This window comes from Nesoenas mayeri (genome assembly GCF_963082525.1).
Source record: "Nesoenas mayeri genome assembly, chromosome: Z".
NCBI classification, from domain to species: Eukaryota; Metazoa; Chordata; class Aves; order Columbiformes; family Columbidae; genus Nesoenas; species Nesoenas mayeri.
In genome coordinates, this window is record NC_137542.1 from 49,791,854 (window position 1) to 49,818,141 (window position 26,288).

Here is a 26,288-nt window from a genome sequence, read left to right on the forward strand (position 1 = left end):
AACCAGCATTGTGCAGTGGCATAAGAAATCCATCTAGCTCCCCTGAAACAGGGACATTCAGCATGTGGAGTGCAACATGCCTGGGACATTAATAACTATATGCAAAGATTATTGGAGAATTAATGCTGTATGTAGTAAAAAAAAAAAAAAAAAAAAAAAATCAAGAAACTTGTTTATGCTCAGAATTTACAAATGAAAAAAGGGTCATTAGAGATTATACTGTGTGAAATATTTAGCAGCTTCCTTATGTAGATTGATTCTGGACCACTGATACATGTCAAAACCTCTGAGATAAAAGTATATATTTACTCAAAGCTTGTCTTCACCGCACACACTCAAACACTCACAGACTCTTCAGTCACTGTTGGCACATGAAAGGCTTTGCTTTTAGGCAACTAACTCTCCCATTTTCCTTGGCTGTATTACAGTTTCAGCAGATTTCTCTGCATTATATCTTACTTTATTATTGCTGGATTTTTTGAGTGTCGTTTCCACTCCTTTGCCCACTCCCTCTTTGAAAGTTTGACAATGGATTGTAATGCTTGTCCCCTCCAGCATGCCCTCATGAAATTCCATTGAAATGTCACTTTTAATGCTGTCCACATATATGCTTATGTAAATATAAAAATTAACTCATTATTTAATTTTATCAAAGTTGATGCTTCATAAATTTGTATGTTATTATATTTTAATGCTACTTCTCTGGCTGCTACCATTGAGGTTATGTGGCTGCTAAAAAGTTTAACTCCATCCCAAGTAAAGTTCCTTCCTAGACTAGATATCTGCAATGACATCTGTAACCATTATGACGTTTAGTATGAACATTCACACTTTAGATGATGTGACCTTGCATCAGTGGATTCTTTCCTGCCCCCTCCTAAACCCTCAAATTCTCTTGCTCATCCACTTGTAACTGACAAACAGAAAATTAAAGAGTGACTGTCTTAAAATACCTACAGGCACATATATCACAATAAATAACAGAACAAGGTCATTTAAACAAAATCTAGATGAGATGTAAAGTAAAATCCAGATTTACATAGTAGCAGTTAACTTCCAAAACTATAGTTAACATAAACATATGCTTAATCTGGTCATTTACAGTGTTCTGACCATGTGCTAAGGGTTGTGCTGTCTTGTTCAAGTTGTAGTGTATTCTGGAATTTCTCTTCTCTCTTTGACTACTTAAACAACTGAGTAACTCAGAAAATAAAAACAAATACCCTGATCTCCTGTGGCCTTGTGGTTGAATTACTCTGAATTTGGTAGAGTGCAAGCCCTAAAAGAAGCTTTCCCATCAGGTAGTAATCCCATAATATCTTCTCATTCCTAATAGAGACACACTGCAGCTTTCAGTCAAGGTGGTAGCCTGGGCCTCTCTTCTCTACCTAGCTGCCTGTTTTCACAGATCTTAAAGGAGCAGAATTATTATGTATGGGACCTCTACTTTGCCTATATTACCAGCCAGCAACTTCAGAACCTATTAAAGGGAGAAGGACAACAGAAAATGTAATCACATAGATCTGTTTTCTTGGAAATGCAAATTAAAAATCCCTACTTTTTATTTCTTCCCTGCCACAATGAATCAGGCATTTTCCTCTTTAAATGAATAAGGCAGAGAAGACATAGAAAGACAGATGGATGAGGCTATTACTATTATGTGAAAGACTGGCACTGAAAATTCATTTGCAGCATGTATAGAGCATCTCATTTATAACTGTTGACTAGATCAATGCTTAATTTGGCATATGTACCTGAATTTGACATCAAAGCATCAGAAGTATAACTGTGTCCCCTTTAGCCCAATACACAATTCTACCAGAAATAGGCTATTCTTATGTAACAGCCCATCTACTTCTAACATAGCTACGCAGCATGCAAAAATAGCTTATAATGATATCAATAAATCCAGACACTTCGAACAAGTATCTAAGATCCAATAATTTTAGATTGTTACATTTTGCTAAGATTTATAAACTACAGACCAAACAGGGACCCATAACCTCTCTAAAAGCTTTAATGCTCATGTAAATGGCTGAGTAACATGTATGTAGATACATGTAGAGATCTCTATTAAAGGCCTCTGGAGTCTCTGGACGTTCCTGCTGACTGGAAGCCGGCCAGTGTTATTACAGGTCACAAAAAGGGTGTGAGGGAAGACCCAGGAAACTACAGACCTGCCAGTCTAACCTCAGTTTCTGGAATGATTATGGAGAAGATTATATCAGGTACTATTGAAAGGCATTGAAAGAACGGTGCAATCATCAGGCCCAGTCAACATGGGTTCACAAAAAGAAAGTCCTGTTTAACCAGCTTGATAACCTTCTATTATAAGGTCGCCCCTCTAGTGGATGAAGGAAAGCAGTGGTTGTTGTTTTTCTGGATTTTAGAAAGGCTTTTGATACTGTCTCTCAGAGCATCCTTCTGGACAAACTGTCCAGCTGTGGGATGAGCAGGTTCACAGTGTGCTGGGTGAAGAACTGGCTGAAGGGCCGGACTCAAAGTGTTGTAGTGAATGGGGCTACATCTTCCTGGTGATCAGTCACCAGTGCTGTTCCTCAGGGTTCAAGTCTGGGATCAGTCCTGTTCAATGACCTGGATGCAGGAGTTGAACACATCATTAGCAAGTTTGCTGATGATACCAAACTGGAAGGTGGTGTTGACTCTCTTGAGGGACAAAATGCCTTGCAGAGAGATCTAGATAGATTGGAGCAATCATAAATGGCATGAAATTTAACAGGAACAAATGCTGGATTCTGCACCTACTTGAATGTATCCGGAAGAGAGCAACAAAACTGGTGAAAGGCTGGAAGTAATGTCCTATGAGGAGTAGCTGAGTACTCTGGCTTGTCTAGGTTGGAAAGGGCAACATCATTGCTCCGTGCAGCTTCCTAACCAGAGGACATAGAGAGGGAGGTGCTGAGCTCTTCTGTCTGGAATCCAGTGAAGGGACACGTAGGAATGGTTCAAATCTGCAGCAGGAGAGGTTTGGACTGGACATTAGGAAGCATTTCTCTACCAAGAGGGTGGTCAAACACTGGAACGGGCTTCCTGGAGAGGTAGATGATGCCGCAAGCCTGTCAGCATTTAAGAGGCATTTGGACAATGCCTCTAATAACAGGCTTTGATTTTTGGTCAGGCAGTTGGGCTAGATGATTGTTGTGGGTCTCTTTCAGGTCTTTTCTTCCTTCTCCTTCTCCTTCTTCTCCTTCTTCTCCTTCTCCTTCTTCTTCTTAAAAGATATCACAAGAGCCAGAACACTACAGGCAGGTCTTCAATAAGAATGCAAAAATAATGAAAATTTGCACATAGCACAAAATTGCATTCAATATGCTCTATCTAAAGCATTTTAAATTAGATATCTTGTCAGTGACCCTCTCATTGAAAAAATATATGTATTTCCCCGATTGCTGCCCTTTAAAAATATAAATATACATGTAAAGAAAAGTCATACAGAATTAGAATGACCTCATGGCATTTGCTATTATGCTACAGAGGAAGTGACTGCTGAATTGATCAATACAATTCAAGTGATTGCAAGGTCTTTTCACGTAGGAGGATAATACCCTAATCTACGCTTAACTTTGCTTTGGAAACAACGAAGCTTTTATTCACATCAGTGTGTGCATGCACACCTGCGTGTCAAAAGGGAGAAGGGACAGCGCAAGACACACAAAACAAAATCTCGAACCCTGAATTCTCAGTATGAGAAGGTTAAAGGCAGTAACAGTCGCTGAGGTTATACTGCGATCAGCCGTGTTTTTGCTGAGGTCGGGTCAGTGGGGAGCAGTGCCACAACCACCGCTCTGACAGCAGCTGTCGCAGGGCGCCGGGACCCCGGGACCGCGCGGTGCCGCGCAGCTCCTCACCGAGAGCGGCCACTGCGCCGCGTCAGCGTGTCCCAAAGGGGCACGGGACGCAGGCAGCATCTCACCAAGCTACAGGTCGCTTGCGCTCTGCATCCCGGCGGCACCACGCACCTGAGCGGCACCGTAACGGGAGAGAAAAGGGAGACGCGGGAGAAAAGGGATGACGCGGGCCACGGGGTCCCGACCTCGCGGCGGCCCGAGTGGGTCACCAGTCGCTGCCGGACTGTCACAGTGCACGAGCCGCGTCCCGCCACTGGCCTCGGCGGGGAGGCTTTGCAGCGTGACACGCCCGCTCAGGCACCACGGAAACGCCTTTTCCCCCTCCGGCGTGTTCTCAACGCGGAACAATCGCCGCCCGCCTCGGCGGCACTCGCGGCACCGCGCGCCGGGCCTGTCAGCCGAGACTCCGCCCAGCGGGGCGGGGCCGCTCCGCCACGGCCCAACCCTGGTGTCTGCGCGTGGCACCGCCCCGCCCCGCCCCGCCCTGACGTCTGACGACGGCCGCCGAGGGGCGGGCGGGCTCTGCCTCCTCCGCGCCAGGCCGGCATGGGCTGGGCTGGGCACCTCCTTCCTGTTTCCGCTCGGCCGGCCGGCTCCCTCCAGGGCTACGGTACCGTGGGGCAGTGGCGGGGGACGAGGGGCGGCGGGCGGGAGGGACGTGAGGGGAGGCGGCGCAGCACGGCACGGCACAGCCTCCGAGCCCCGGCAATGCTTGCTGCCGCCATCCTCCGCGAGCAGCGCGACGTGTGCCGGGCGGAGGCGAGCGCTGCCGGGGCCGGGCCGCGCTGGGCGCCTTTCCCTCACGGGCTGTGTCTTCTCTCCGCAGGGACCTCGGCGCCACCCTTCCGTCGCTCGGCAGGCCCGGAGGGTGCCCGAGGTGGTGCTGGGCCCCCCGCCGCAGGTGAGGGGGGCGCGGCGGCCTCCACAGCGCGGCCGTTGGGAGGGGGCGGGGGCGGGGCGGGCCGCGCGGCCGGCCGTTACCGGGGGGGCCGGGGGGACAGGGCGAGGGGCCGCGCCGGCGGGAGGCGGGGACGGTGTCCGGGTGGCGGCTGCCGCGCCGGGCCCAGCGGCTCCGCGCCTCTGGTGGGCTGTGCCGGGGCGCGGGGGGCGCGGCCGTGCTGCTGCCGACACAGCCCGTACGTTGATTTTGAATTACCGACTATGGCCAGTTCACTACTTACAGCGCTGCCCCAGCTCCCTCGCCTCCTAAGTAAAAGCTATAGAAACATAAACCTACTCGGCTCTCTTCCAAAGCAGCACAGACCTAACTTTTTTCCCACGTAGCAATTTCTTATTTGTAGTATCTGAAGCTCTGTTGGATGAAATGCTTAATTATTTTGTAAATTGTACTTTAAGCTATGGTCAGCACTTTGTGTTATGTTTACTTTTGCATACTATGCTGTACTTTTCTAGCAAAAAAGAGCTTGGTCTTTAATAATGAAAGATGATGATATATTAAAATAGTAATTGCTGTGTATATGTGCTTTTATTTTTCTGAATACTCAAAAATTTTGTTTTGTTATTCCATAGGGTTTTCCCAATATAAAAACCAGAAAAAATGTTTGATATTAAGGCTTGGGCTGAATACATTGTGGAGTGGGCTGCAAAGGACCCATACGGCTTCCTTACTACAGTGATTTTGGCCCTTACACCGTTGTTCATAATCAGTGCAGCACTTTCATGGAAGCTTGCAAAAATGATTGAGGCCAGGGAGCGAGAGCAAAAGAAGAAACAGAAACGCCAAGAGAATATTGCAAAAGCCAAACGAACAAAGAAGGATTAAGTGGGAAAGTCAAAAAGCCCTTCCTTATGCAAAGAATCTACTTTAAAAATGAAACTCCTGTACATTTTGTGTTGTAACTGTCCTTTGATACTTGATCTGGTTATTTCTTGAAGTATGAAATTTAATCCCTTCAATGTATTTTTTTCTGCTGAGCTGATTTTTGTTTGCCCAAGTGACACTTGTTACAATAATTTAATCTACCATTTGTGTTTCAGTGCAGGTTGCTTTTTTAAATTTGCATGTTCAATTAAAAATCAATCTGTTGGGTGGCTCTAGAGGTAGATTTTTTTTTTCCTTAGCTAAGCTATGACTTAACAAGTGTCTTAAAACTGTCAAATTATGGGGAAAATGTGAACAGTAAACTGGATTACAGAAGGGCAAGTTTTGGTATACCTTCAGCAGAGCTTCAGAGTTAGGTAGCAATACCTTGCTGATTTCCTTTAAGGATGCTGTGCATGGCCCTGTGGCGTTCATTCAGTGGCATGCCCACAGCGGCTGCTGCAGTATCTTTGGTGGTGGGGCTTGTCTGCATGAAGAGCCGAACTTGGATTTTCCTGTTTCCTGAACTACCAGCCATCAATGGTCTTGAAATTCAGCCCAGATTCTAGGAAACTGATGGATTGTTCTTATTCCCTTCATTAGTGTGAAGCCACAGCCACCCATGTTTTACAAGATACACTATGTTTTTTGGTTTTCCCCTAACAATCACCTGAACACTCCATCTGTAACTAAGTTGTTTCTGCCTTCAGAAACATTTTATGCTTCAAAAAATAGTCATAAACAGGGTGAGACCAAAGGCCCAGGTGGCCTAGCATGCTGTGTCCCAGTGACCTATAGCAGGTGGCTGTGGGGGGAGTACAGGAGGAGGATGTGTGTGCTGGTGACAGTAATTCTTCCTACTTGCTAAACTTCTGGCTACCTTTGATTTAGGACCTCCTGGGTTTAGGTGGGATCTTTGTTCTCATGGCCCTTGAAGCTGCTGCCTTCCAGGCTGCAAAATACTAGCATACTGGAAAAAGTCCAAATGGGGATTGTGTTGTAAATATGCCAAAATTATTTAACCTTGATTCCAATTCATGTTTTTCTAACAAGTGGTTAATTTTTCAAAGCCTAATTTTTATTAATAGTCTAGTTCTCAAGAGCTTGTAGCAGACATCAAGTTTTCAGACTCAGCATCTTTGTAAACAGCAGCACAGGCTTGTGCTTTCTAGAAACTTGTCCTTCACTATATTTAAAAATAAAAGCTTAAAATAATACCAGTGTTCAAATGTGGAAACCTGTAGAGCTGTCTTATACCAAAGGGGATGAGAAGTGGGGAGCCTAACTGAAATGACTTAAAGTAAATGTGAAGATTTTCAATATTGTTGGTCAAAGCAAACACCATTAGAATATGATATTTTGTCATTTTTAAAACACATGGGATCAAGTCTCCATGTTTTTTTCTCAAGTATTGTCAAATGTGTACATGTTCCACCTTTGATACCTACATATCTTAAAAGACATGGAGGAGAACTGATGAAGGATGTACTGCACAAATAAATTTGATACTTTTTTCAAAAGATTGTGTGATCTTTATTTTGACTTGAAGTTCTCAAACAGCAGCTCTAAGCATAGAATCTGCATGTTTTATGTATCTAAACTATGGCCAAACAGATGTGATAGTTTAGGGAAGTCTCTGCACACACCAGAAATAAAAACAAATTCATTTTTTTAAATATTAATGGCAGCCACTTGTCCCAAACCCTGTGTTATTTTTCAGCAGTTCACCAAGTGCTTCTCACCTCTGTTACAGTAGTTATATGTAGTTTAACTCAGCTTGATTTTATCCTGTGTGTACTGCTGACTGCAAATTAAGTGTAACTCAAAGACTTTGTTTTTTTAAGACTAAGTTAAATAATGTTTTGTAAAATTAATACAGTGCATAGTCAGTGTAGTGTCACAGTGACTCCTCTTAATGAAATCAACTTTTTCATCCACACACCAGAGGAAAGCACAGTGGCACTGCCAAGGGCATTAACAAACATTCCAAAGAACTATCTTAAACTGATGCCTAGGTTTGAGAAAATTTAAGTGCACTGATTAAAATTTATTACACAAAACAAAAATGAAAGAAGAAAAGTTAGCTAGAAAACCTACCTATGATGTCATGAGTAACTGATGAACAGCAACTGTTGAAAAAAAACCACTAAGACAGACATGCTGTTTTTCACTAAAGCCAAATATTCTACAGCTGTTTGTCATAATTAAACCTATTTGAACAGTTCTACAAAAATAAATGAAATTGCTTCAGTATTACTTTATTGCTTACATAGAGCAGGTATTTGTGTTGTCTATTACAATATTTATCCATATGAATACTTGTACAATTGTTTATTTATTATGACTACTCTCACTGCCTGGTGGCATCCAGGAGCCCGGCTGAAAGGTACTCGCGGTGCTTGTTGGATCTTGTGAAGGCTCTTTCTTTCCATAGTAGGGGGCTGATGCGTGGCCTTTAATTTGAGTGTGAACTGGTTCGGCAACAAGTCCCTCCTTGTATTCCTTGGCCTGAAGCAGCTTATCCTTTTCGGCTACATCTCTGATTTTCTGTTTCATTTCTTCTCTATAATTTTCATTCCTAAGAATCTCCTAAGAACACAGAGAAAGGTAATTAGATAAATCAGAAATAAATGCAATACTCAGTGTTGAAATAAAACATTTTAAGCTGTCATCATTCTTAATTTTATAATCCACATTTTAATGTACATAGGTAAAATAACGTGGCAAAATTAACTGTTTCTGCAACTGCAATTCAGCCCTAGTTTAAAATGTTCTTAATGTTTTGATCATGCTGTTGAAGTAAAATTGCAACGTGTCTCAGTTTCGCTATTATATTGAATCAAAAATGAAAATAAAGAACAGTAATCAACAAATGTGAAAATGTATTAAAAACAAGGCTACCTTTTATATTATGTTCTATATAGGACTTGCTACTATGTAGCTATTTGTCACTTGCATTTCTTCCTGTAGCTCACTAAGCCTATGACATTAGGTATCTGTGTGCCCCTGCCTGTGGTTTTGGGAGCAGCCAAGTATGCAGCCTTGACTCTGCTATTGCCTAAGCTGAAGCCATGCAAGATTAATAAATAAGTACAATAATAACTAAAAAATAGCCAGGACAGAACTGAAACTACTGAGTTACTGGTACTAGTAACTCAGGAGAAAAAACACTGGGGAAGGTGAGGGAAGCATAAAACTCCCTGAGGGAAATCCTGCCCCAGAAAACTCTGAGGACAGCTCAGCAAGGCCAAAGACCAGCATGGTCCCAGCAGGGGAGGCCAACAGATTCTCAGCTGGTGCTTCCCTGGCCATCCAAGAACTGGGCACTGTGGTGAGGACCTCAAGCTTAGGTAAGCTGTGTGTTAACTCCACGTACCTACCAAGTGTGTTAGCTAAAATAAACATAATGCATCCATAAAGGGTGTAAAATCATACCTACTGCCTCTGTACAGGTAAAAAATACAAATAAAAGTGATCTAGTTTCCAAGGTTTACCTCCACCACTGATAAACTGAAGCAACTATCTGATGCCACAATCTAACTGCACGGCCAAAGACCCACCCAGGCCGTGTACTCAGAGAAGGCTCATACAACTTGCTGATTCAACTTTATGAAGCTATGTACTGAAACTTGGGTGGGTACAGACAAAAGCTGGAAGATCACTAACAAAGGGGACCTGAACTGGGATTTGGCTGCTTCCACTGAGAGACACTGAAGCTATTAGTTGAAGCAAGTGCAATTACTGGCTTGTTCACAGGTATAATAGAAAACCAGCTGTTTGTAGACCTTGCAGTCTTGTTCAGAGGAAAACACAACTCCTAAAGTAAATATTAAAAAAAAAGCCTTGAAAAATACTGTTTGGTTTTTACCTGTTAGCATATGTTTCCTATTAGAAAGATGATTTGCAAATTCTGCTAACAGTATGAGAAACAAAAGCTGAAAGGTAATGCGAATTTTTGTAACATTTTGAAGCGAAATACAACTTACCTGTAACCAAAACCATGCAACAAGGAAGCTGCTAATATTTGCATTTAGACTGGGATACAGGGGGAAAAAGGCTGAACAGCTTTCTCTGGATTACAAGTATATGGCAGATCTACAGAGAAACTGTACACATGCCTCTCAGTAGAAGGCCATGACAGTATTGTAGTAATGGCATTAGAATATATTTGATACTGCCAAGAGATCACATAGCAAGTATGTGAACATTTAAGAACATTTTAAAAGGCAATATTTAAAGAAAAACATCTTGGAGATATAATGAAAACTAACACCTTTTTCTGAGTCCTTAATTGCCTGTATACTTAAATTCACAGATGCACAAAGCAGAGGCAAAACACTTCACATATGTATACAGCATGAAAACACACAATCAGCCCACAAATGACTTTGCAAACTCAAGCAGGGGAGGGACAAAATTCTCCCATACTTAAATAAAAATATTACCAAGCTTAACAAGGTCAAATTTTCAACAGTCAGTATAGCAAAATCTCATTATAACATCTCTCAGTTCCGTCCCTGTTTCCTATGTGTCTATAAATCTACCATGACCTTATTGATTTCAAGGGGATTACTCCTATGGTGCTTGTATTACCCCACTACGAAGAAACAAGGTCATATACATTTGTGATATCTGAAGACTGCAAAATAGTTTCAGCTAAAACAACATGAAATGATTTATTAAAATATGAATGTAATTCATTTACTGTGAACAGCTACTTACTAACTTTTTTTCAGTTATTACTTTAACAAAGTTATCTGAGTCTGGTAATGGCAGCTGTAACTAAATTCCAAATGCTTCAAGTCCATTTTAAACACTGATGTAAAATTGTTGTCTGTTTTTCAGACTCGGTAAGATTCTTTTAATCAGCTTTCCCTGGCCAAAGTACAGTTGCGATCTAGTGAAATAACCAGGTTAATATTGAAAAAAGCATGAGGAATGATCCTATTAAGCCAACACAGAAAAAAAAAATGATTGGACTTGGTCAGAATCATCTAGACAATCCACACCAAGACAAAAATGTTTCAAGTTCAAAGAATCAGCACACATCCATTTTATGCGTTAAACTCATGTCACTAACATGTACAAGGAAATGAGGGTTCCTGTGCTCAAACTAAAGAAAATGTGAATCAGGCATCTTGTGTCAACTGGTATGTTAGAAAAATCGGGTCAAAATAGATGAGTTTTCTTGGCATGAGCATCTTGTCCTTTGATACTGGCAAGTTTGTTCTGTAGAATTCTCCCACAGGCACTGTGTCCTTCCTGTTTCTAATATTATCCTTAGCAAATATGTCATTCTCAATTCTTACTAGAACATATACTTTTTTTGGTTTTAAACTTTGTGATTCTGCTTCTAAGTATTATACTATTGGTTCAGTTACCATAGTCACTGAAATTTGAAGCAGTTATCAAACTGAAGTTTCCCTGCCATTACAGGCATTTAAATAAAAGATCCCAGTAGTTCCAAATTTGAATATAATAATCAACTTGGTTCAAAATGTAAATTTTAATATACTATTGCATGCATACTTATGGAAGGAATTATTCTTAAAACACACTAGGATTGTGCAAGATCTTTATAACTGATTGTCCAAATTTGGCTTCAGTTTATCTGCATGGCTCACTGCAATTAAACACAGTGAGTGTTAGAAATGGTCCTCCCCAGCCATCCTCAAAAGGGCTTCCTATCACCTGATGAACAGTGGTAGAGAAGCCAACATCTGCTGGGCTCTTCTACCCATCACAAGTAGTCTGTAAATCTGCATGGCACCACAGGCTCTTCCAACTCACCTGCATAGCACCACATTATCACTTCAGGGCTCCATTGCAACCCCATCATTTACTGTTTGATACACTGCAAACAGTGACAGGGAGCTAAAGGTTCAGAACATTTATCTTCTCTCCTTCTCCAAGATTAATTAAAATATTTTCTAAAACAGCTAGGATCACTATAAATTGCCCCCCAAAACACACAATTTAAAAACATGAATATGTAACATGCTCCGACCTTCAGGGGAAATACAAAATATTTCTACTCAACACAGATAACACAGAATCTACCAGGTTTCTAAGGGCTAGTTTGTTATTCCAATACTCTCTTTATACAAATAAATTATATAAGCCTTTTGAACCTGCAGTTCTCAGGAGGCACACGGCATCTAAAGAGTATGAGAAATGCCTTTTATAATTTTTATTAAAAGAGAAATCTAAAGATTTGGATTATGCTGCAAAACTGAAAAATGCCTGAAGACATCCAGCCATGTTTTATGCCAGCTGAAATCCCTATATGTAGATTTCACCTTGAAATGCACCAGCTCCCAGCATTTGGATCAAGATAGGCCTGATGAAGCAAGAAGTCAGTCCAAGTACATATTCTACAGTTTACTTTTAGGTGGGATGTAAAAGAAGAAATTTTACTCACTGCAGGTAACTACTTGTCCAGCTTTGGTGATTACTGTAAGCTCTATGAGGCGTTTCATGCTTCTAATGATTGCAGCTGTGTGCCTTCCCTTTGTAGAAAGGCAGAGCTTAAAGAAGCCATCTCGAAGGTTTTCTTGAAGAACCTGACATCATTATTAGGAAATGCCAAAGTGTCCCCTATGTGGAGTTTGAGGCAGCTGCTTTTAATCCACAAAGTGATGACTTCTGTGTATCCTGACATCTTAGTAGTGGTAAGAGCTGCATGAACAAAGAATGAGTGTTGGCTGGTCATGCAGGCAACATAGCCTAAGACACGCTGCTGTCTTCCAGGTGCGCTGCTGCAAACAGGACCATGCTGTATTTCACGTCACTGGCACGCACTTCTCTTGCAAACTGTATTTTTGTTTAAAGCTCTCACTTAACTCTAGCAGCTGAGGTGTATCACCAAGCATCCTCTGCTGCTTGGAAACTGCATTCACCTCTGCTCCCTAGAAAGAGAAAAATCTAGAAGTTTGTCTCTAGCCAAAGAACTTTCAGTGCCTAGCAGGCTGTACTGGAAGACCTGCTTTGGAGGCTGAAGATTTGGAATGTAGTGTTCTTTCACTCTTAAAGGAACTGATATTGTTGCTGCTTTCCCTTTTCTAAATAAATGAGTAGCCTTACAGAATAAATAAAATTAGTTCCTCCTGGTGGGAAAATGTCATAAATCCAAAACAAAGGAGGTTTCTCTGGATTTGCTTATTCCTTCAGCTGGGGTCTTGCCCAGTAGTGACTACTAATCTTGTGAACACTCCGTGCTCATCTTCTCCAGAGGCAAATGTCTGTATTTCACCGTTTCTATCCTGCAGCACCTCCTGAACCCCACAGTCTCGGTAACTCTTCCTCCCCCTCCCCCTCCCCTTACTTCTTTACTATTTCCCACTCAGTCCTCAAGCGACCCATTGGTTATAACACCACTTGCCTCTCACGGAGCATCTTCAGTCTCCTAAAGGCAAAGGGACACCCAAACTTGTGAACAAGTAGTTCTAGGGATGTAGGGGGCTAGACACAGAATACCAATGTAACAATGTCCAAGAGGGACGGTTTAAAGGTTTTTTTTAACAAACTGGTGCTTGTTTTAGTTTTGTTCTTTTCAGATGATTTTCTAAAGACACTATACCCAAACCTATAAATACACAGGCTTTATGTACTATTAATTCTGAGCAAGACATCACATTTCATTTCAGATAGCTTTGTATTTCGATTAAATTAAAAAAAAGAAATAGCAGAAAGAAATAGCTCTTAGAAACTATTCCAGCTTCCTAAGTTATCTTAATCACACACGTTGAAATGCTCATGACTTCTTGTTATTTGAATAGCATTAACTATTATTTGAGAAACATCTGGATGGATTAACGTTGAACTGTCCAGACACTACATATTCATCGAATACTTGCATTTTGGTGTCTAGTTTGAATTGTTAATGTTTAATCATAAATGAACTTGAACTTTGAACTCTGCCTGTTAAAATCTCTTATCTAAAAGTTAGCGAAAATTAAAAAAATGACAAATGAAAAGGAAAAAAATCTGTTTGATTGTTGTACAACAATTCAACACAGAAGTTTTTCTTCATTGGAAGTCCACCAAAGTCCTTGAAGTTAAGCCAATTCACCTGTTCTCATAATATCACCAAACTGGTTAACTAAACTCAGTTTTCCAGTTTGACAAGTTAAATAGGCAAGATCAAATAATCTGATATTACATCATACTTCAAGAGTAGGAGGCAGAGGGAACACCTCATCACTGGGAAGCATTGAACGTTCTGATCCAGGGCAGGTCTTGTTAACTCAGCAACTAAGCATGAACTCAGCAGCACCAGGCTGGGAATAAAAAATTATGTGGTAAATGAAGGGCTGTGTCAGGACACGGCAAAAACAGAGGAGCAGTTCGATTTCAAAAGCTTTATCTAGCTTTGCTAAAATACCTATTTAAATCAAACAATGAGCCAACTGACTGCTAATTTTGTGAAAAACATACCTGCAAAATATCTTTGGGCAACTGACTTTCAACATTAGTCAAATCAATGTAAGATTTGCTTTTTCCAGGTTTTGTTTTCAAACAAATCTCTGATCAGCCGCAATTCTACAACATGGATTGTGTCCTATGCACTCAATGTGATTTTTTGCAGGGATGAACCCTGCAAAATTCAGAAGTAAACTGATCTGAAAGATCTTTGTTGGATACATCACAATTGATGGCATCTCTCATTGTCTAGGCTTTGTAAAATAGCCTTTTTGACCTTCAAACATAAATCAGACAAATAATCCGAACAAATTACTAAATTAACATAGCTGCTGGTTTAGAACAGCTATTTTTGCTTGCAACCTGCAACAACCCCTTAAACATAAACAGATACAGAAATGCACTTCCAGTGGTACCACAGGTGTTTCAAATAGGAAGCTCTGACTTCCATTCTGTTTTAAGGGAAAGGTAACTCCTCAGGACCATTACAGCTCATTCCAGATGAAGGCGGTTTGTGCATTTTGAGTTCCTAACCCTGTAAATGAAAAGTGCACTCACTATTTGGAATCAACCAGTAACAGCACAAAAATTGCAATTAAGATTTAATGCACTCCATAATTAAAGTGTAAGTGTTAAACCAAGATATTGATTACAAATGTAAGTACAAATACATGTTTTGATGACGGCCCAATATTTAGGTTTCAATACAGTGCTAATATCACATTTTCTACCGAGCTAAATCAACTAAATACGAATTCGAACTCACACTGGGTTTTTTTGTTAAATCAAACCTACAGAGAAGCAATGCCAACTATTACTGAGTTACTATATTGCTACTCCTGAAACACAGAATTTCCAAAATGAGCTGACAACAGTCTCTAGGGCACCACAGTGTAGCACACAGGCTATTTGGCAAGAACATGTAATGAGCAGCAAAATGACAAGAAAAGGCACAGACACTGGAATGTAAAGCATGCTGACAACACATGGAGTCAGTAAGGGTTTGTGCCTGAATTATTTTTGTAATACTGCGAAGATTTTTGTACAGAACAAGATCACAGATTAAACTGTGTAGAAGCAGCAAAAAATCACAAGCTAGCCCGGCACCACCGCACTCTGCCCTGAATAAAGGGCAACGCGCAGCCTTGATGCCCACAGAGCAAACAAAGAACTGCAGCTGTGACTCAGTCCCAGTGTGGTCCTTGCTTTCCCCTTACTCTACGGATGACGTAGCCTGTACCAGCCCTTTTCCTGGTACATGTTACTTATCCCTCCACCCCCGTTCAGTGGTGCTGACACTGAGTTCGGAGACGGAGCCAACGCTCCGTGGCCTCCCTCCCACACAGAGGGGAGCAGCAGAGCAGCAGCAGCTCTGCCCTACAGCCTTGGGACCTGCAGCACAGGCAAACTGTGTAATGTGACAAACTAGTGCCTCCACACTCCCTTCTGTCGAGGCCGACAAGCACCTGCCAAGGCTGTTTCACACCTGAAGAGAAAGTTAGAGTGAATAAGAGGAAAAAACTCTAAAAAATAAGAACTTCTTCAAGCTCCTTTTTTTTTTTACCCTGACCACCCCCTTCTATTTAGACCTTTGTAGCTCAGCTTTTTATATTGTCAAATTTTACTGCCCTTTCACACTGAGTAATAATCCTCTCTGGAATAATGCACAATTTTCTATGCAAAATGCCGTTTAGTGCAAGTCACATAATTCATATATGTCCCAAATTTTCAGTCCTGGTTGTGATCCTGGAAAACAACAATGGAAAATATTTTTCTCAGATATGTTTATCCCTGTGCTTTTTAACAGCATTTCCTAGAACTGTAAATCATATTCTGCAGCTTTTTGTGGCTTCAGGAGCAAAATATTATACCCATTTGCTAAGCCCTATTCTCTATGCAAGAATGTGCAATCTCCTTGTCAGAGTTCTCATTTTAAAACTTCTCACCTGAAGCATCTGAAAGAAGACAGGAACAAAACTGTACCGTGCAACCCCAACAGTGTCAAACAAATAATTTTTCTAAACTGCATCCCATTGTGGTTAAAGAAATGTATATTCTACGTAAACTAATCTCCGTGGCTGAAGCTAGTTTTGATCATATAATCTCTCAAATAAATAATACTTAATATCAAATAAATGGGAAAAGTGGGTAGGCATTGTGGCAACCAAACAATGTAATTTTGATGTAATTATTCTGGGAGGGAGTAGATAGCAGTAAAAACAATCATTGAAACCTCATGCTCATTACAACTCACTGAAGTACATTTTTGCCTCCTTGACAAGGAGGCTGTCAAAACAGACAATTATGGAAATGATAGAAATAGTTTGAAAGAAGACAGGAGCTGTCACAAAAAGTTTCCGTTTTTAACATTTCACCTTCTATCCAACTGTGCAATTCACAAACCACTGAGATTTATTACTGCATGACAAGTACATAATGCATGAGAAAAGCACTCATTTACTGTGGTTTTCTATTTCAAACTGCTTTCAGGCTCTTGATACTAATTAAAGGAACATGCAATTCTACTTCACTTCCCATGAAATATTAACATACATACACATGCATACAAGGCAACAGTGAGGTTTCAGTTCAAACTGAGAATACTTGTAGCTGTGCAGTCCTGTGGGCACTACAGAGGAAGCAGTGTCGAGATTAACAATGTGAGGTATAGAACCGAGATCTGTGTTCACAGAGCAGTGTTACTATAGGTTCACATCTGGCAACTGCAGGATATTACATTGGCAGATTCAGAGATAAACCACATTCCTCTCCACACCCGTTTCTCTAGGCACTGCCTCGAGAACCTTATATGGTTTTTCCTCATGCATTTTCTAGCACACCAAGACAGTCTGTAACTTCATTTCTACTCCATTCTATAGACAAGGCCATAAACAATGCCAGGCTATTCAGATACTCCTGAACCTCAGAACATGGGCAGTAGTAATGTGTAGCTACAAGGTCTGTGAAGGGGAAAAAAAAGGGTTAGACTTCTAAATACATTCAGGTACCTTGTGTTACAAACCATAGGATTCTTTAAAGGCCCCTACAAATCTGATGCCCTCTGAAATTAGAAGTACTAAAGAAATCAAATGGAAGTTAGGCACACAAAGGCTTAAAAAAAATCACAATATGCCCGATATTTTTAAGGTTTGCTACACCCTAAAAAATGTGCCTCTTAGTTCCTTCTAGGTTTAGAAGCCGAAGAATCAATGTGTCCTAGATACAACATATCAAACCCAATTTTTATATGACTCCCACTACCTGTGTGTGGGAAAATCTGGCTGTGTGTTACATGCGCACTGATTGAATAAAGATGAGAGACAGACAGAAAGGTAGATAGTCTCTTGAAAAAGGCATCATAAGCAAAGCTTACAAGTATCTTACGCATCCAGCCACTATCTCGATTAGCTGCATCAGCAGAAAATAACATTTTTTTTCATTAATATTTTTAATGCATTCACATAATGCTATCTCAGATTTAAAATCAAGCATTTTTTTAAATGAAATGAATGAAAACAGGAGATATAGGACACAGCAAAATTTGTGAATGCCATGCAAATCTGCCTATCAACAAAGTGCTGAGAAGTCTCACAAAGTTCTTAACAGCAGAACTTTGCTGGAAATTCACAAAAGTGAGACATACTCACAGCAGTCCTGTGAGTGTTACAGTGTTCAACGTCACTTAAATTCGTGGAGTTCCACTTTCATGATGGAATAGCAACATAAGCCCCAAAAAATGAGTCCTGAAGAGAAGAATTTTCCTTCCGCCTCCCAAGAGGATTTCTTTCCATTGCAACTGAGGTGTGCAAAATCTGACACACAGAATCAAATAATTGTTTAGGTTGGAAAAGACCTTTAAGATCAAGTCCAACTGTCAACCTAACACTGCCAAGTCCACCACTAAACTATGTCCCTAAGAACCTCACCTACACATCTTTTAAACACCTCCAGGGATGGTGACTCTGCCACTCCCCTGGGCAGCCTGTTCCAATGCTTGACAACCCCTTCCGTGAAGAGATGCTTCGTAATATCCAATCTAAACCTCCCCTGGCACAACTTGAGGCCATTTCCTCTTGCCCTTATCACTTGCTACTTGAGAGAGAGACGAACACCCTCCATGCTACAACCTCCTTTCAGGTAGTTGTAGACAGCAATAAGGTCTCCCCTCAGACTCCTTTTCTCCAGGCTGAACAGCCCCAGTTCCCTTAGCCGCTCCCATTAGACTTGTGCTTCAGACCCCTCACCAGCTTTGTTGTCTTTCTCTGCACTCTCTCCAGCATCTCAATGTCCTTCTTATGATGAGGGGCCCGAAGCTGAACACAGGATTCAAGGTGGGGCCTCACCAGCACCGAGTACAGTGGCACAATCACTTCTCTAGTCTTGCTGGCCACACTATTACTGATACAAGCCAGAATGCTGGTGGCCTTTTTGGCCACCTGAGCACACTGCTGGCTCATGTTCAGCAGCTGTCCATCAACACCCCCAGATCCCTCTCTGCCAGGCAGTTTACAGCCACTCTTCCCCGAGCCTGTAGCGCTGCCTGGGCTTGTTGGGACCCAAGTGCAGGACCCAGCACTTGGCCTTGTTGAACCTCATACAATTGGCCTCAGCCCAACCATCCAGCTGGTCCAGACCCCCCTATATGGCCTTCCTACCCTCCCGCAGATCAACACTCCCACTCAACTTCATGACATTTGCAAACTTACTCAGGGTGCACTCAATCCCATCTTCCAGATCACTGATAAAGAGATTAAACAGAACTGGCCCCAATAATGAGCCCTGGGGAACACCACTCGTGACTGGCCGCCAACTGGATTTGGCTCCGTTCACAACTCTTTGGGGCCAGTTCTTTATCCATGGCAGAATCCACCCATCCAGGCCATGAGCTGCAGCTTCTCCAGCAGAATGCTGTGAGATATGGTGTCAAAGGCTTTGCTGAAGTCCAGGTAGACAACATCCACAGCCTTTCCCTCATCTACTAAGCGGATCACCTTGTAGAAGAAGATGAGGTTAGTCAAGCAGGACCTGCCTTTCATAAACCCATGCTGCGTGGGCCTGATCACATAGCTGTTCTGCACGTGCTATGTGATGGCACTCAAGATCATCTGCTCCATAACCTTCCCTGACAGAGAGGTCAGACTGACAGGTCTGTAGTTCCCCACATCCTCCTTCCGGCCCTTCTTGTAAATGGTCATGACGTTTCCAATCTCCAGTCAACTGGGACCTCCCCAGTTAGCCAGGACTGCAGATGAGTAGTAGAAAGTGGCTTGGTGAGCACCTTCACCTCAGAACCCTTGGGTGGATCGCATCCTGCCCCATAGACGTGGGTATCTCAGTTGCGCAGCAGGTCACTAACCATTTCCCATTGGATTATTGGGGCTTCGTTCTGCTCATCCCTGTCTTGCAGCTCAGGGGGCTGGGTACCTGGAGCACAACTGGTCTTACTATTAATGACTGAGGCAAAAAAGCATTAAGGACCTCAGCCTTTTCCTCATCCTTTGTCACTGTTTTTCCTCCACATTCAGAGGGTGCAAATTCTCCTTAGCCCTCTTTTTTTGCTCATGTATTTACAGAAGCATTTTTATTGTCTTTTTCAGCAGTAGCCATATTAAGTTCCAATTGAGCTTTGGCCAACTAGTTTTCTCCCTGCATGACCTCACAACATCCTTGTAGCTCGCCTGAGTAGCCTGCCCCTTCTTCCAAAGGTTTGTTTTTGTTTTATTTTCATGAGCTCCATCCAATGCTCTCTATTCAGCCAGGCCAGTCTTTTTCCCTGTCAGCTCATCTTCCAGCACACAGGAACAGCCTCCTCCTACACCTCTAGGCCTTCCTTCTTGAAGAGAGACCAACATTCCTGGACTCCCTTCTCCTTCAGAGCAGCCTCCCAAGGGACCCTGCCAGCCAGCCTCCTAAACAGGCCAAAGTCTGCCCTTTGGAAGTCCAAGGTAGCAGCTCTGCTGACCCCGCTCCTTATTTCTAAGAGTACTGAAAACTCTGACAAGAGTATTGAAATTCTGACAACATTAATACTTGGTAGGTAAACTAATCTGCATGTAAAGTGATAAATTATTAAATCTGCTTCCACAAAATAGCATTTGATTAAAAATATTTCAATACTTGTAGCCTTTAAAGCATTTGCATGAATTTAAAACTGTAAGCTCTCTAGACATGGGTACATGTCCTATTTCACCAAAAACATGCTGCATGCATCTAGTTTCCTATATACATAACAAAGAAATGTGATAGTCTACTTAATCATTCATAATTTGTTAAGTTTGTCAAAATATAATTTGCAACTGCAGAGGAATAAAGGTAATGACCATATACAATATGTATATAAAGGTAGAGAAGACAGAACGCTATACTAATGCAAAAGCATACATACACAAGCTCAGATTCTCAACTGCTATAAAGCAGCATGTGTATATGTATGTGTATGCACATATGCATGCTTACATTGGATGCAGACATGATTCAGAATTCTCTATCATGATGGACTCCCTGACTACCAAAGGAACAGAATATGTTTAAGCAAAAGATAAGAAATTACTTGATCTGCATTAATTTGCAAAGTTATCACCCTCATCATAACCAAGTTGAAAATGGGACTTGGTATATTTCAAGCTGTAATGAAATCAAAAGGCAACCAACTGTTTCCAGTATCCCAGAAGCTGGCTCTTAAAACCCATGGTTTCTAGACCACTATCATGCCTTACCTTACTGCTCAGATTAGAAATAACCAAGGTGATGAGCAGCACTCTTGGGTTATGACCAGCCCAGTAGGCAGAAGTCTAAACGACTTGCTCCAAAAGTGAGGAAAAAGTGGTGGGTGCAGAGGAAGGAAAGAAGTTGTTGGGTATGTGAAACACTTAACACTGAACAAACTGTCTTGGAAAGTCTCTGGAGTATTCTTCCATACACATGCAAAATAATCTACAGAAAAAGAGATGAAAATCGATTTTTTCTGTAGGAAAATGAAAGCTTTATAATGAAAAGAAACAAATAATCTGTCAGGTGTTTGTGGAAGAAAGAATGGCCTGAACCCAAAACATTAGCAAGTCTTAAGAACATCATCAACAGACTTGGCTGGTGCTGTGACCTAGCTGTAAGAAAGGACAAGTTACCTTAATTCCCACTTAAGTGACTGACATGTCATGATGATTATGAATCACATTGTGTTGGCCTACAGTATTCACCAAACCACTGGTTTCCAAAATGTGGTCATCAGTGCTACCAGTAAGATCAGTAAGATCTAGCTGATTGGTGAAGCCGTATCTCTCAAATATATTCAGTTAAAGCCTGATCATAGAGGTCATCATGAGACTTGATGGCATGAGCAGTCTGGAAACCTCTATCATCCACAGCCGAGAGCTGAATAAAATACAAGATTGACAAATATATTAAAAAAAAAACAAAAACATCCAAAACATAAAATACTTAAGAGGGATCATAAGAAAACAGAGCATAGAAGGGGAGAATAAATTTTAATAAAGTTTGACATATGTCATTTGATATCATAGAACAGCAGGTTGGAAGGGATCACAATTATCATCTGGTCCAACCTTTCTTGGCAAAAGCACGGTCTAGACAAGATGGCCCAGCAGCCTGTCCAGCTGAATCTTAAAAGGGTCCAGTGTTGGGGAAGATGTGTCTGAAGTTATATTAGGAAAAAAAAAATAATGGTCAAAGGACAGGAAAAAAAGGAAAACCATCCAAAATAAAGTGGTTTTACAGACCACAAAGGTAGAAAGATAGGCATAGGTCCAGAAATTAATGCTTTAGGAACTGTAATGCTGTTTCGTAGTGTTAAAATATGATGTTGACAGTAAAATGTCATTAAGGCAAAAATGTAAAATTTGTGGTCTTTGCCTCCTTTTTAAGAAATAGTCTAGTCTCATGAGAAATATGTGAAAGAACAAAGAGATTTGTTATACAGTTTCAAAATGAAATATAGCCACAAACAGTCCCTCATTTCATAGCTGTCAAACAGCAGTTTACCATATCAGCATTACTGTCAAAAAGGGAATACAATACAGAATAGCAGCCAGTAAAGTTTATGTGGCTAAAATACTAAAGCAAATCTGTCCTGCAAACAGGGACCAAATAGTATTCTATATGTACTTCACTGGCATAATTATGTTTATAATGATATTGTAGTATAAGGGTTTGTGGTATAACAGTTTAAAATCACGACAAAAGTAGATCATACCCTAAACCAATACAGAAAAAAAAAATAAACTACATTATCACATATTAAAATCGTGACTGCAGTATTATTCTCAAAATACTAACACAAATTTTTACCTTACATATATTTGAACTACCTACTTTTACACAGGAGAAAAACAACTTAGGGTTTACTTGAAAGGAATGATACCAACTTTTGAAATTCCTGGTATATAACTTCTGCTCCGATAAGGTCAATGCACAGCCCTGCAGATAAAGTATCTATCTGCTAAATTATTTCTCTGATCCACTACCTCATCAAACTGAAGATATAAGCAGTCCTGTAACTCCGAATGTATCATTATTCCCAATAATCTTTCATTCCCATAAATTGCTTTTTCTGGAAAGTATTTAGAATGCTGTTGAGCCACAGTTCTCTCACCTGTGCAGACTCCTTGCTCCCCATTTTGAAACAGAACCAACACCTCCAGCACCAGGAGGGGCTTTATTACACCAATTTCAAACCCAAATCTGCCCATGTCCTCTAAAGCAAGTTTATCTGCACACAATTATCATGGCAGTCTAGCTCATGGAAATAATAGTACAAGAGACATGCAACACCTCCATCTTCAAGTATCACAAGCTGGTAATGTCAACAAGGAAAATTGTACATATATAGTTAGTATTAGCCAGATCTAATAAAAGGGAGATCAGTCCAAGCTTAGACAGAACAACTACTGTAGTACCACTTGTACATAAACAACTAGGGTGAGGAGAAAGGAGAACAACCACTACCAAAATAAAAAAAAATAAAAAAATTCACATTTAATACTTCCCTAATGTTGATTAAAAGTGTGTTCCTTTATTTTAAGTCCTAAAAAGCTTTGAGGATAAATTTAACTTACACTTCTTCCATTTATGTGTGTATTATAGGCCTGATTATCCCTACAAACTCAGTGGCAAGTGTGAAACAGAGGCAGAGGGAATTAGTTGAAAAGCTCTAAGTTGTGTGGGAGCTCATTTTAACGAGTTATGGCTTGTAAACACCAGCTGACAAGCTTCTCTAGGTCATCTTAACACACAGGCAGGCAGGACAACTTTTCACAAATCAGTATATTCCAGAAGATCTCAATGACCAAATCTTCGGCTAGAGCATGGCAACACAGCTTCACTGAACTTGACATAATTACTCCTACTCATGCAAGTCAAGTATCTGCCTCCGTGGGTATCAGTTCGAATCTTCTGCAGTAAGCCGTGCCTCACCTCCTGACTCGCTCCTAGCTCGTGCTGAGCAGCTTGTAATACAAATCCAGGGCAAGCAGGGTATGTGTGTGTGTGTGTCCATATACACAGATCAACAGCCAAACTCGTTCCACTCTGCACGCGCTCATCAGCATCAAATACTGTGGGATAGTTCCCTACTTCATTCCATTAGGAACCACTTATGGAAAAAGTCATGACTGCAACTCTGCCATCTCATTAGCACCGTAGAGTGTTAGTCAAATTTGTTTTCCTGTACTGATGAATCTGCTGGCAACTGGATTTGAAACCTGCATTTTACAGTCAACTACCATGGGAAAAAAAAAAAAAAAGCATTAATACATAGAGGACCTATTTTAAAAATTCATAGCAGTAATTTCAGAATTTGTTTAATTAAAGAAACTCTTGAATGGCCACAATTATCTTAAGGGATCTACGCAGATCATCTTAAAGAATTCAAGTAAATAAAAATAAAAACTAAAGAACACTGAAGTTTAGATTTCCATTTGTTTTTCCTAAGTGTTAGATATCTGGTCTGTGTACAATTTCATCAATTAAGCAAGCAACATACTAAATTCTCCTCTGATGGTGACAAACTACTGGACAGATGAGCTCACTACAAATTAAGTTTTGTTGTTTAACTACAACAATTGAAAATTTAAGGACACTTCGTTTCTCTCACCTCAATGGTGGGTGGATCCTTTCTTTTTTTTCTTATCCATGCTGCAAAGGAAATAAAAATCAAATTGATTATTTTGCTAGTATCAAAACTCAAAATTGTGATGAATTTGTAATAGAAAGCAAATGTTTATAAAACAAATTAATAAAATTTCCAACAAACTGGCAAGCCATAATGTTATTCCCCAAAATATAAAGACCCAAGATGTTATTTCCCATGTCAATAGTGTCAAGTCTTCATAGAAGGAGGGGGTGGGGAGAATATCATCTCTGTGAGGAGAGCTTGGGCACAGTCTACATACCACCTTGGCTTAAAAAGCTGGGCTCATGGCCTAGGCCTGCTGTTGAGTTTGCTATACAGAGCTGAGCGTCACCATGAGAAAATGATGACTGCTGAAAAGCATGAAAAGCCTTGAACCACTCTGGAGAAAAGGAGTGTGTTTACATGCTTTAGGCACTGTTAAATCTGAAAACCTGTTTATGTTGGAGCCAACCAGAGTGCCTTCACAGCCCCAAATCTGGCTGAGGGGCTGCAGAGCCCCGACCGCACCACGTCGTGCGGCTGCGCATGGAGCGGGAGGCGCTGGCCTGAAGGAAGGCTCAGTTCATGCTGGGACAGACAGCAGGGGAATGAAAACTGTAGTAACAACAACCGTACTGTGGCTCAGGTTTTCCATGATAAACCAAAATCAACAGACTTATGCCCACTCCTACTGCAGACAGTGATGGTGAACGATACAGAGACCCCGTCGCAGACAGAAGCAGCACTTCATGGGGTCTCGCTTCATTCGGCCCATGAACTAGACATAGCTCCAACTAGTACAGGCACTATTTAGACAAGGCAATATCTATCACTCTTCCAAAGTACCACTACGACAGCATTTTTTCATGCCTTTTCAATCCACACAACTGGTAGGTAGTGGGTGGTATATTTGGTAGACTTTTCTGCTCATATGTTTCACATGAATAAGTAGCAGAATACAAGTGGCCAGTAATGAACAGAAGGACGAACATAAGGAAAGCCAGTTCCAAGTGCTGAGAGATGGCAAAATGTTCTTTTGTATGTTTGTTTGGATAATTAGGACTTTTGTTACTGTGCCTGAAAATTACAGCAGAAATGACATTTTCATTATCACCCAGTCAAATTTATGGTCTGACCTGTAGCTGTCTTTAAAGTTTCAGAAATGCCTTAAGAAGGAACTATTCCAAATTTTAATTTTCTAATACCATCTGTGCTGCATTTTGAGGGGAGCTGGGGAATGAGTCAGTGAGTCCAAAACACTAAGAGCTGCACAGAGCTATAATGTCACCTCACTAGTGAAAATGCAATTACACATAGGGTGAAATGCTAATACCACTCTGCTTCAGCAACATTACAAAGCCGGTTTCAGGAGGAAAAGCTTCTAATTAATATAAGAGTGGAATCAAGGGAGGCAAAATGGCAGCACATAGCTTGGAATTCAGCCATGATGGCAAGCCCAACATCCTTAACTCAAGGCTAATGGTAAAATACCTGTAATGATACAAACCAAGGTATTGCTTTTGGTTCTTGTCTATCAGGTAATACTTTCTGAAGACGTGTTCTTTAAAATACCATTTCAAACATCTTTTCTTAAAAGCAGTCCCTGCCAGCTCTTCTCAGAGGTCTTTCAGTCCTAACAAGGATTACACCCAAATTTGCCATTATGAAGAAGCAACAGAGCACAGAACAGACAGCATCACCCTTTTTGCAAAAGTTCTATGTTAGTGGAAAGAAAAACAGCCCACTAAGATAATCCAAAAGACAACTAAATCACTTTATATTAAATCTGTAGAGCTAGAAAATATTTTCTATGTATCTGTAGCTCCTTCAAAAGTTTAAATTTTATGAGGAATGAAAAAAAAAACAAACAAACTGGCAAGATCAGAGTCTAAACTGAAATGACTGAGATTGGCACTTCTCAGCTGGCAGCCTTGCAGACACTCTTAGTAAAAGGACCAACAATGATATCAGAGAAAATCAGAGCACGCAGGCCTTTCCTCCTGACAGAAGTCATCTTTGTTCATATTTAATAACAGTTCCAACATCATCC

General features: G+C 41.0%; 2 protein-coding genes across 3 annotated transcripts in view; one reads left to right on the forward strand and one right to left on the reverse strand.

The window, feature by feature from the left end:
• The first annotated feature begins 4,358 nt into the window (after nt 1–4,358).
• On the forward strand, nt 4,359–7,204 carry SMIM15 (small integral membrane protein 15). The gene is made up of 3 exons (XM_080362453.1): nt 4,359–4,479; nt 4,696–4,770; nt 5,400–7,204. The coding sequence occupies exon 3, from the start codon at nt 5,428–5,430 to the stop codon at nt 5,650–5,652; it is 225 nt and encodes a 74-aa protein (XP_080218579.1). The 5' UTR covers nt 4,359–4,479; nt 4,696–4,770; nt 5,400–5,427; the 3' UTR covers nt 5,653–7,204.
• A 22-nt stretch (nt 7,205–7,226) lies between these two features.
• Nucleotides 7,227–26,288, reverse strand: part of NDUFAF2 (NADH:ubiquinone oxidoreductase complex assembly factor 2) — a 60,770-nt gene continuing 41,708 nt past the window's right edge. Inside the window, exons 2-3 of one of the 2 annotated variants that reach the window (XM_080362451.1) lie at nt 24,221–24,261; nt 7,227–8,280 (exon numbers count right to left, since the gene is read on the reverse strand). In XM_080362451.1, coding sequence (XP_080218577.1) covers nt 8,023–8,280; nt 24,221–24,261 — 299 coding nt within the window. In that variant the 3' untranslated portion in view covers nt 7,227–8,022. The remainder of the gene's footprint in view (nt 8,281–24,220; nt 24,262–26,288) is intronic. The other variant, XM_080362450.1, reaches the window with a different exon arrangement.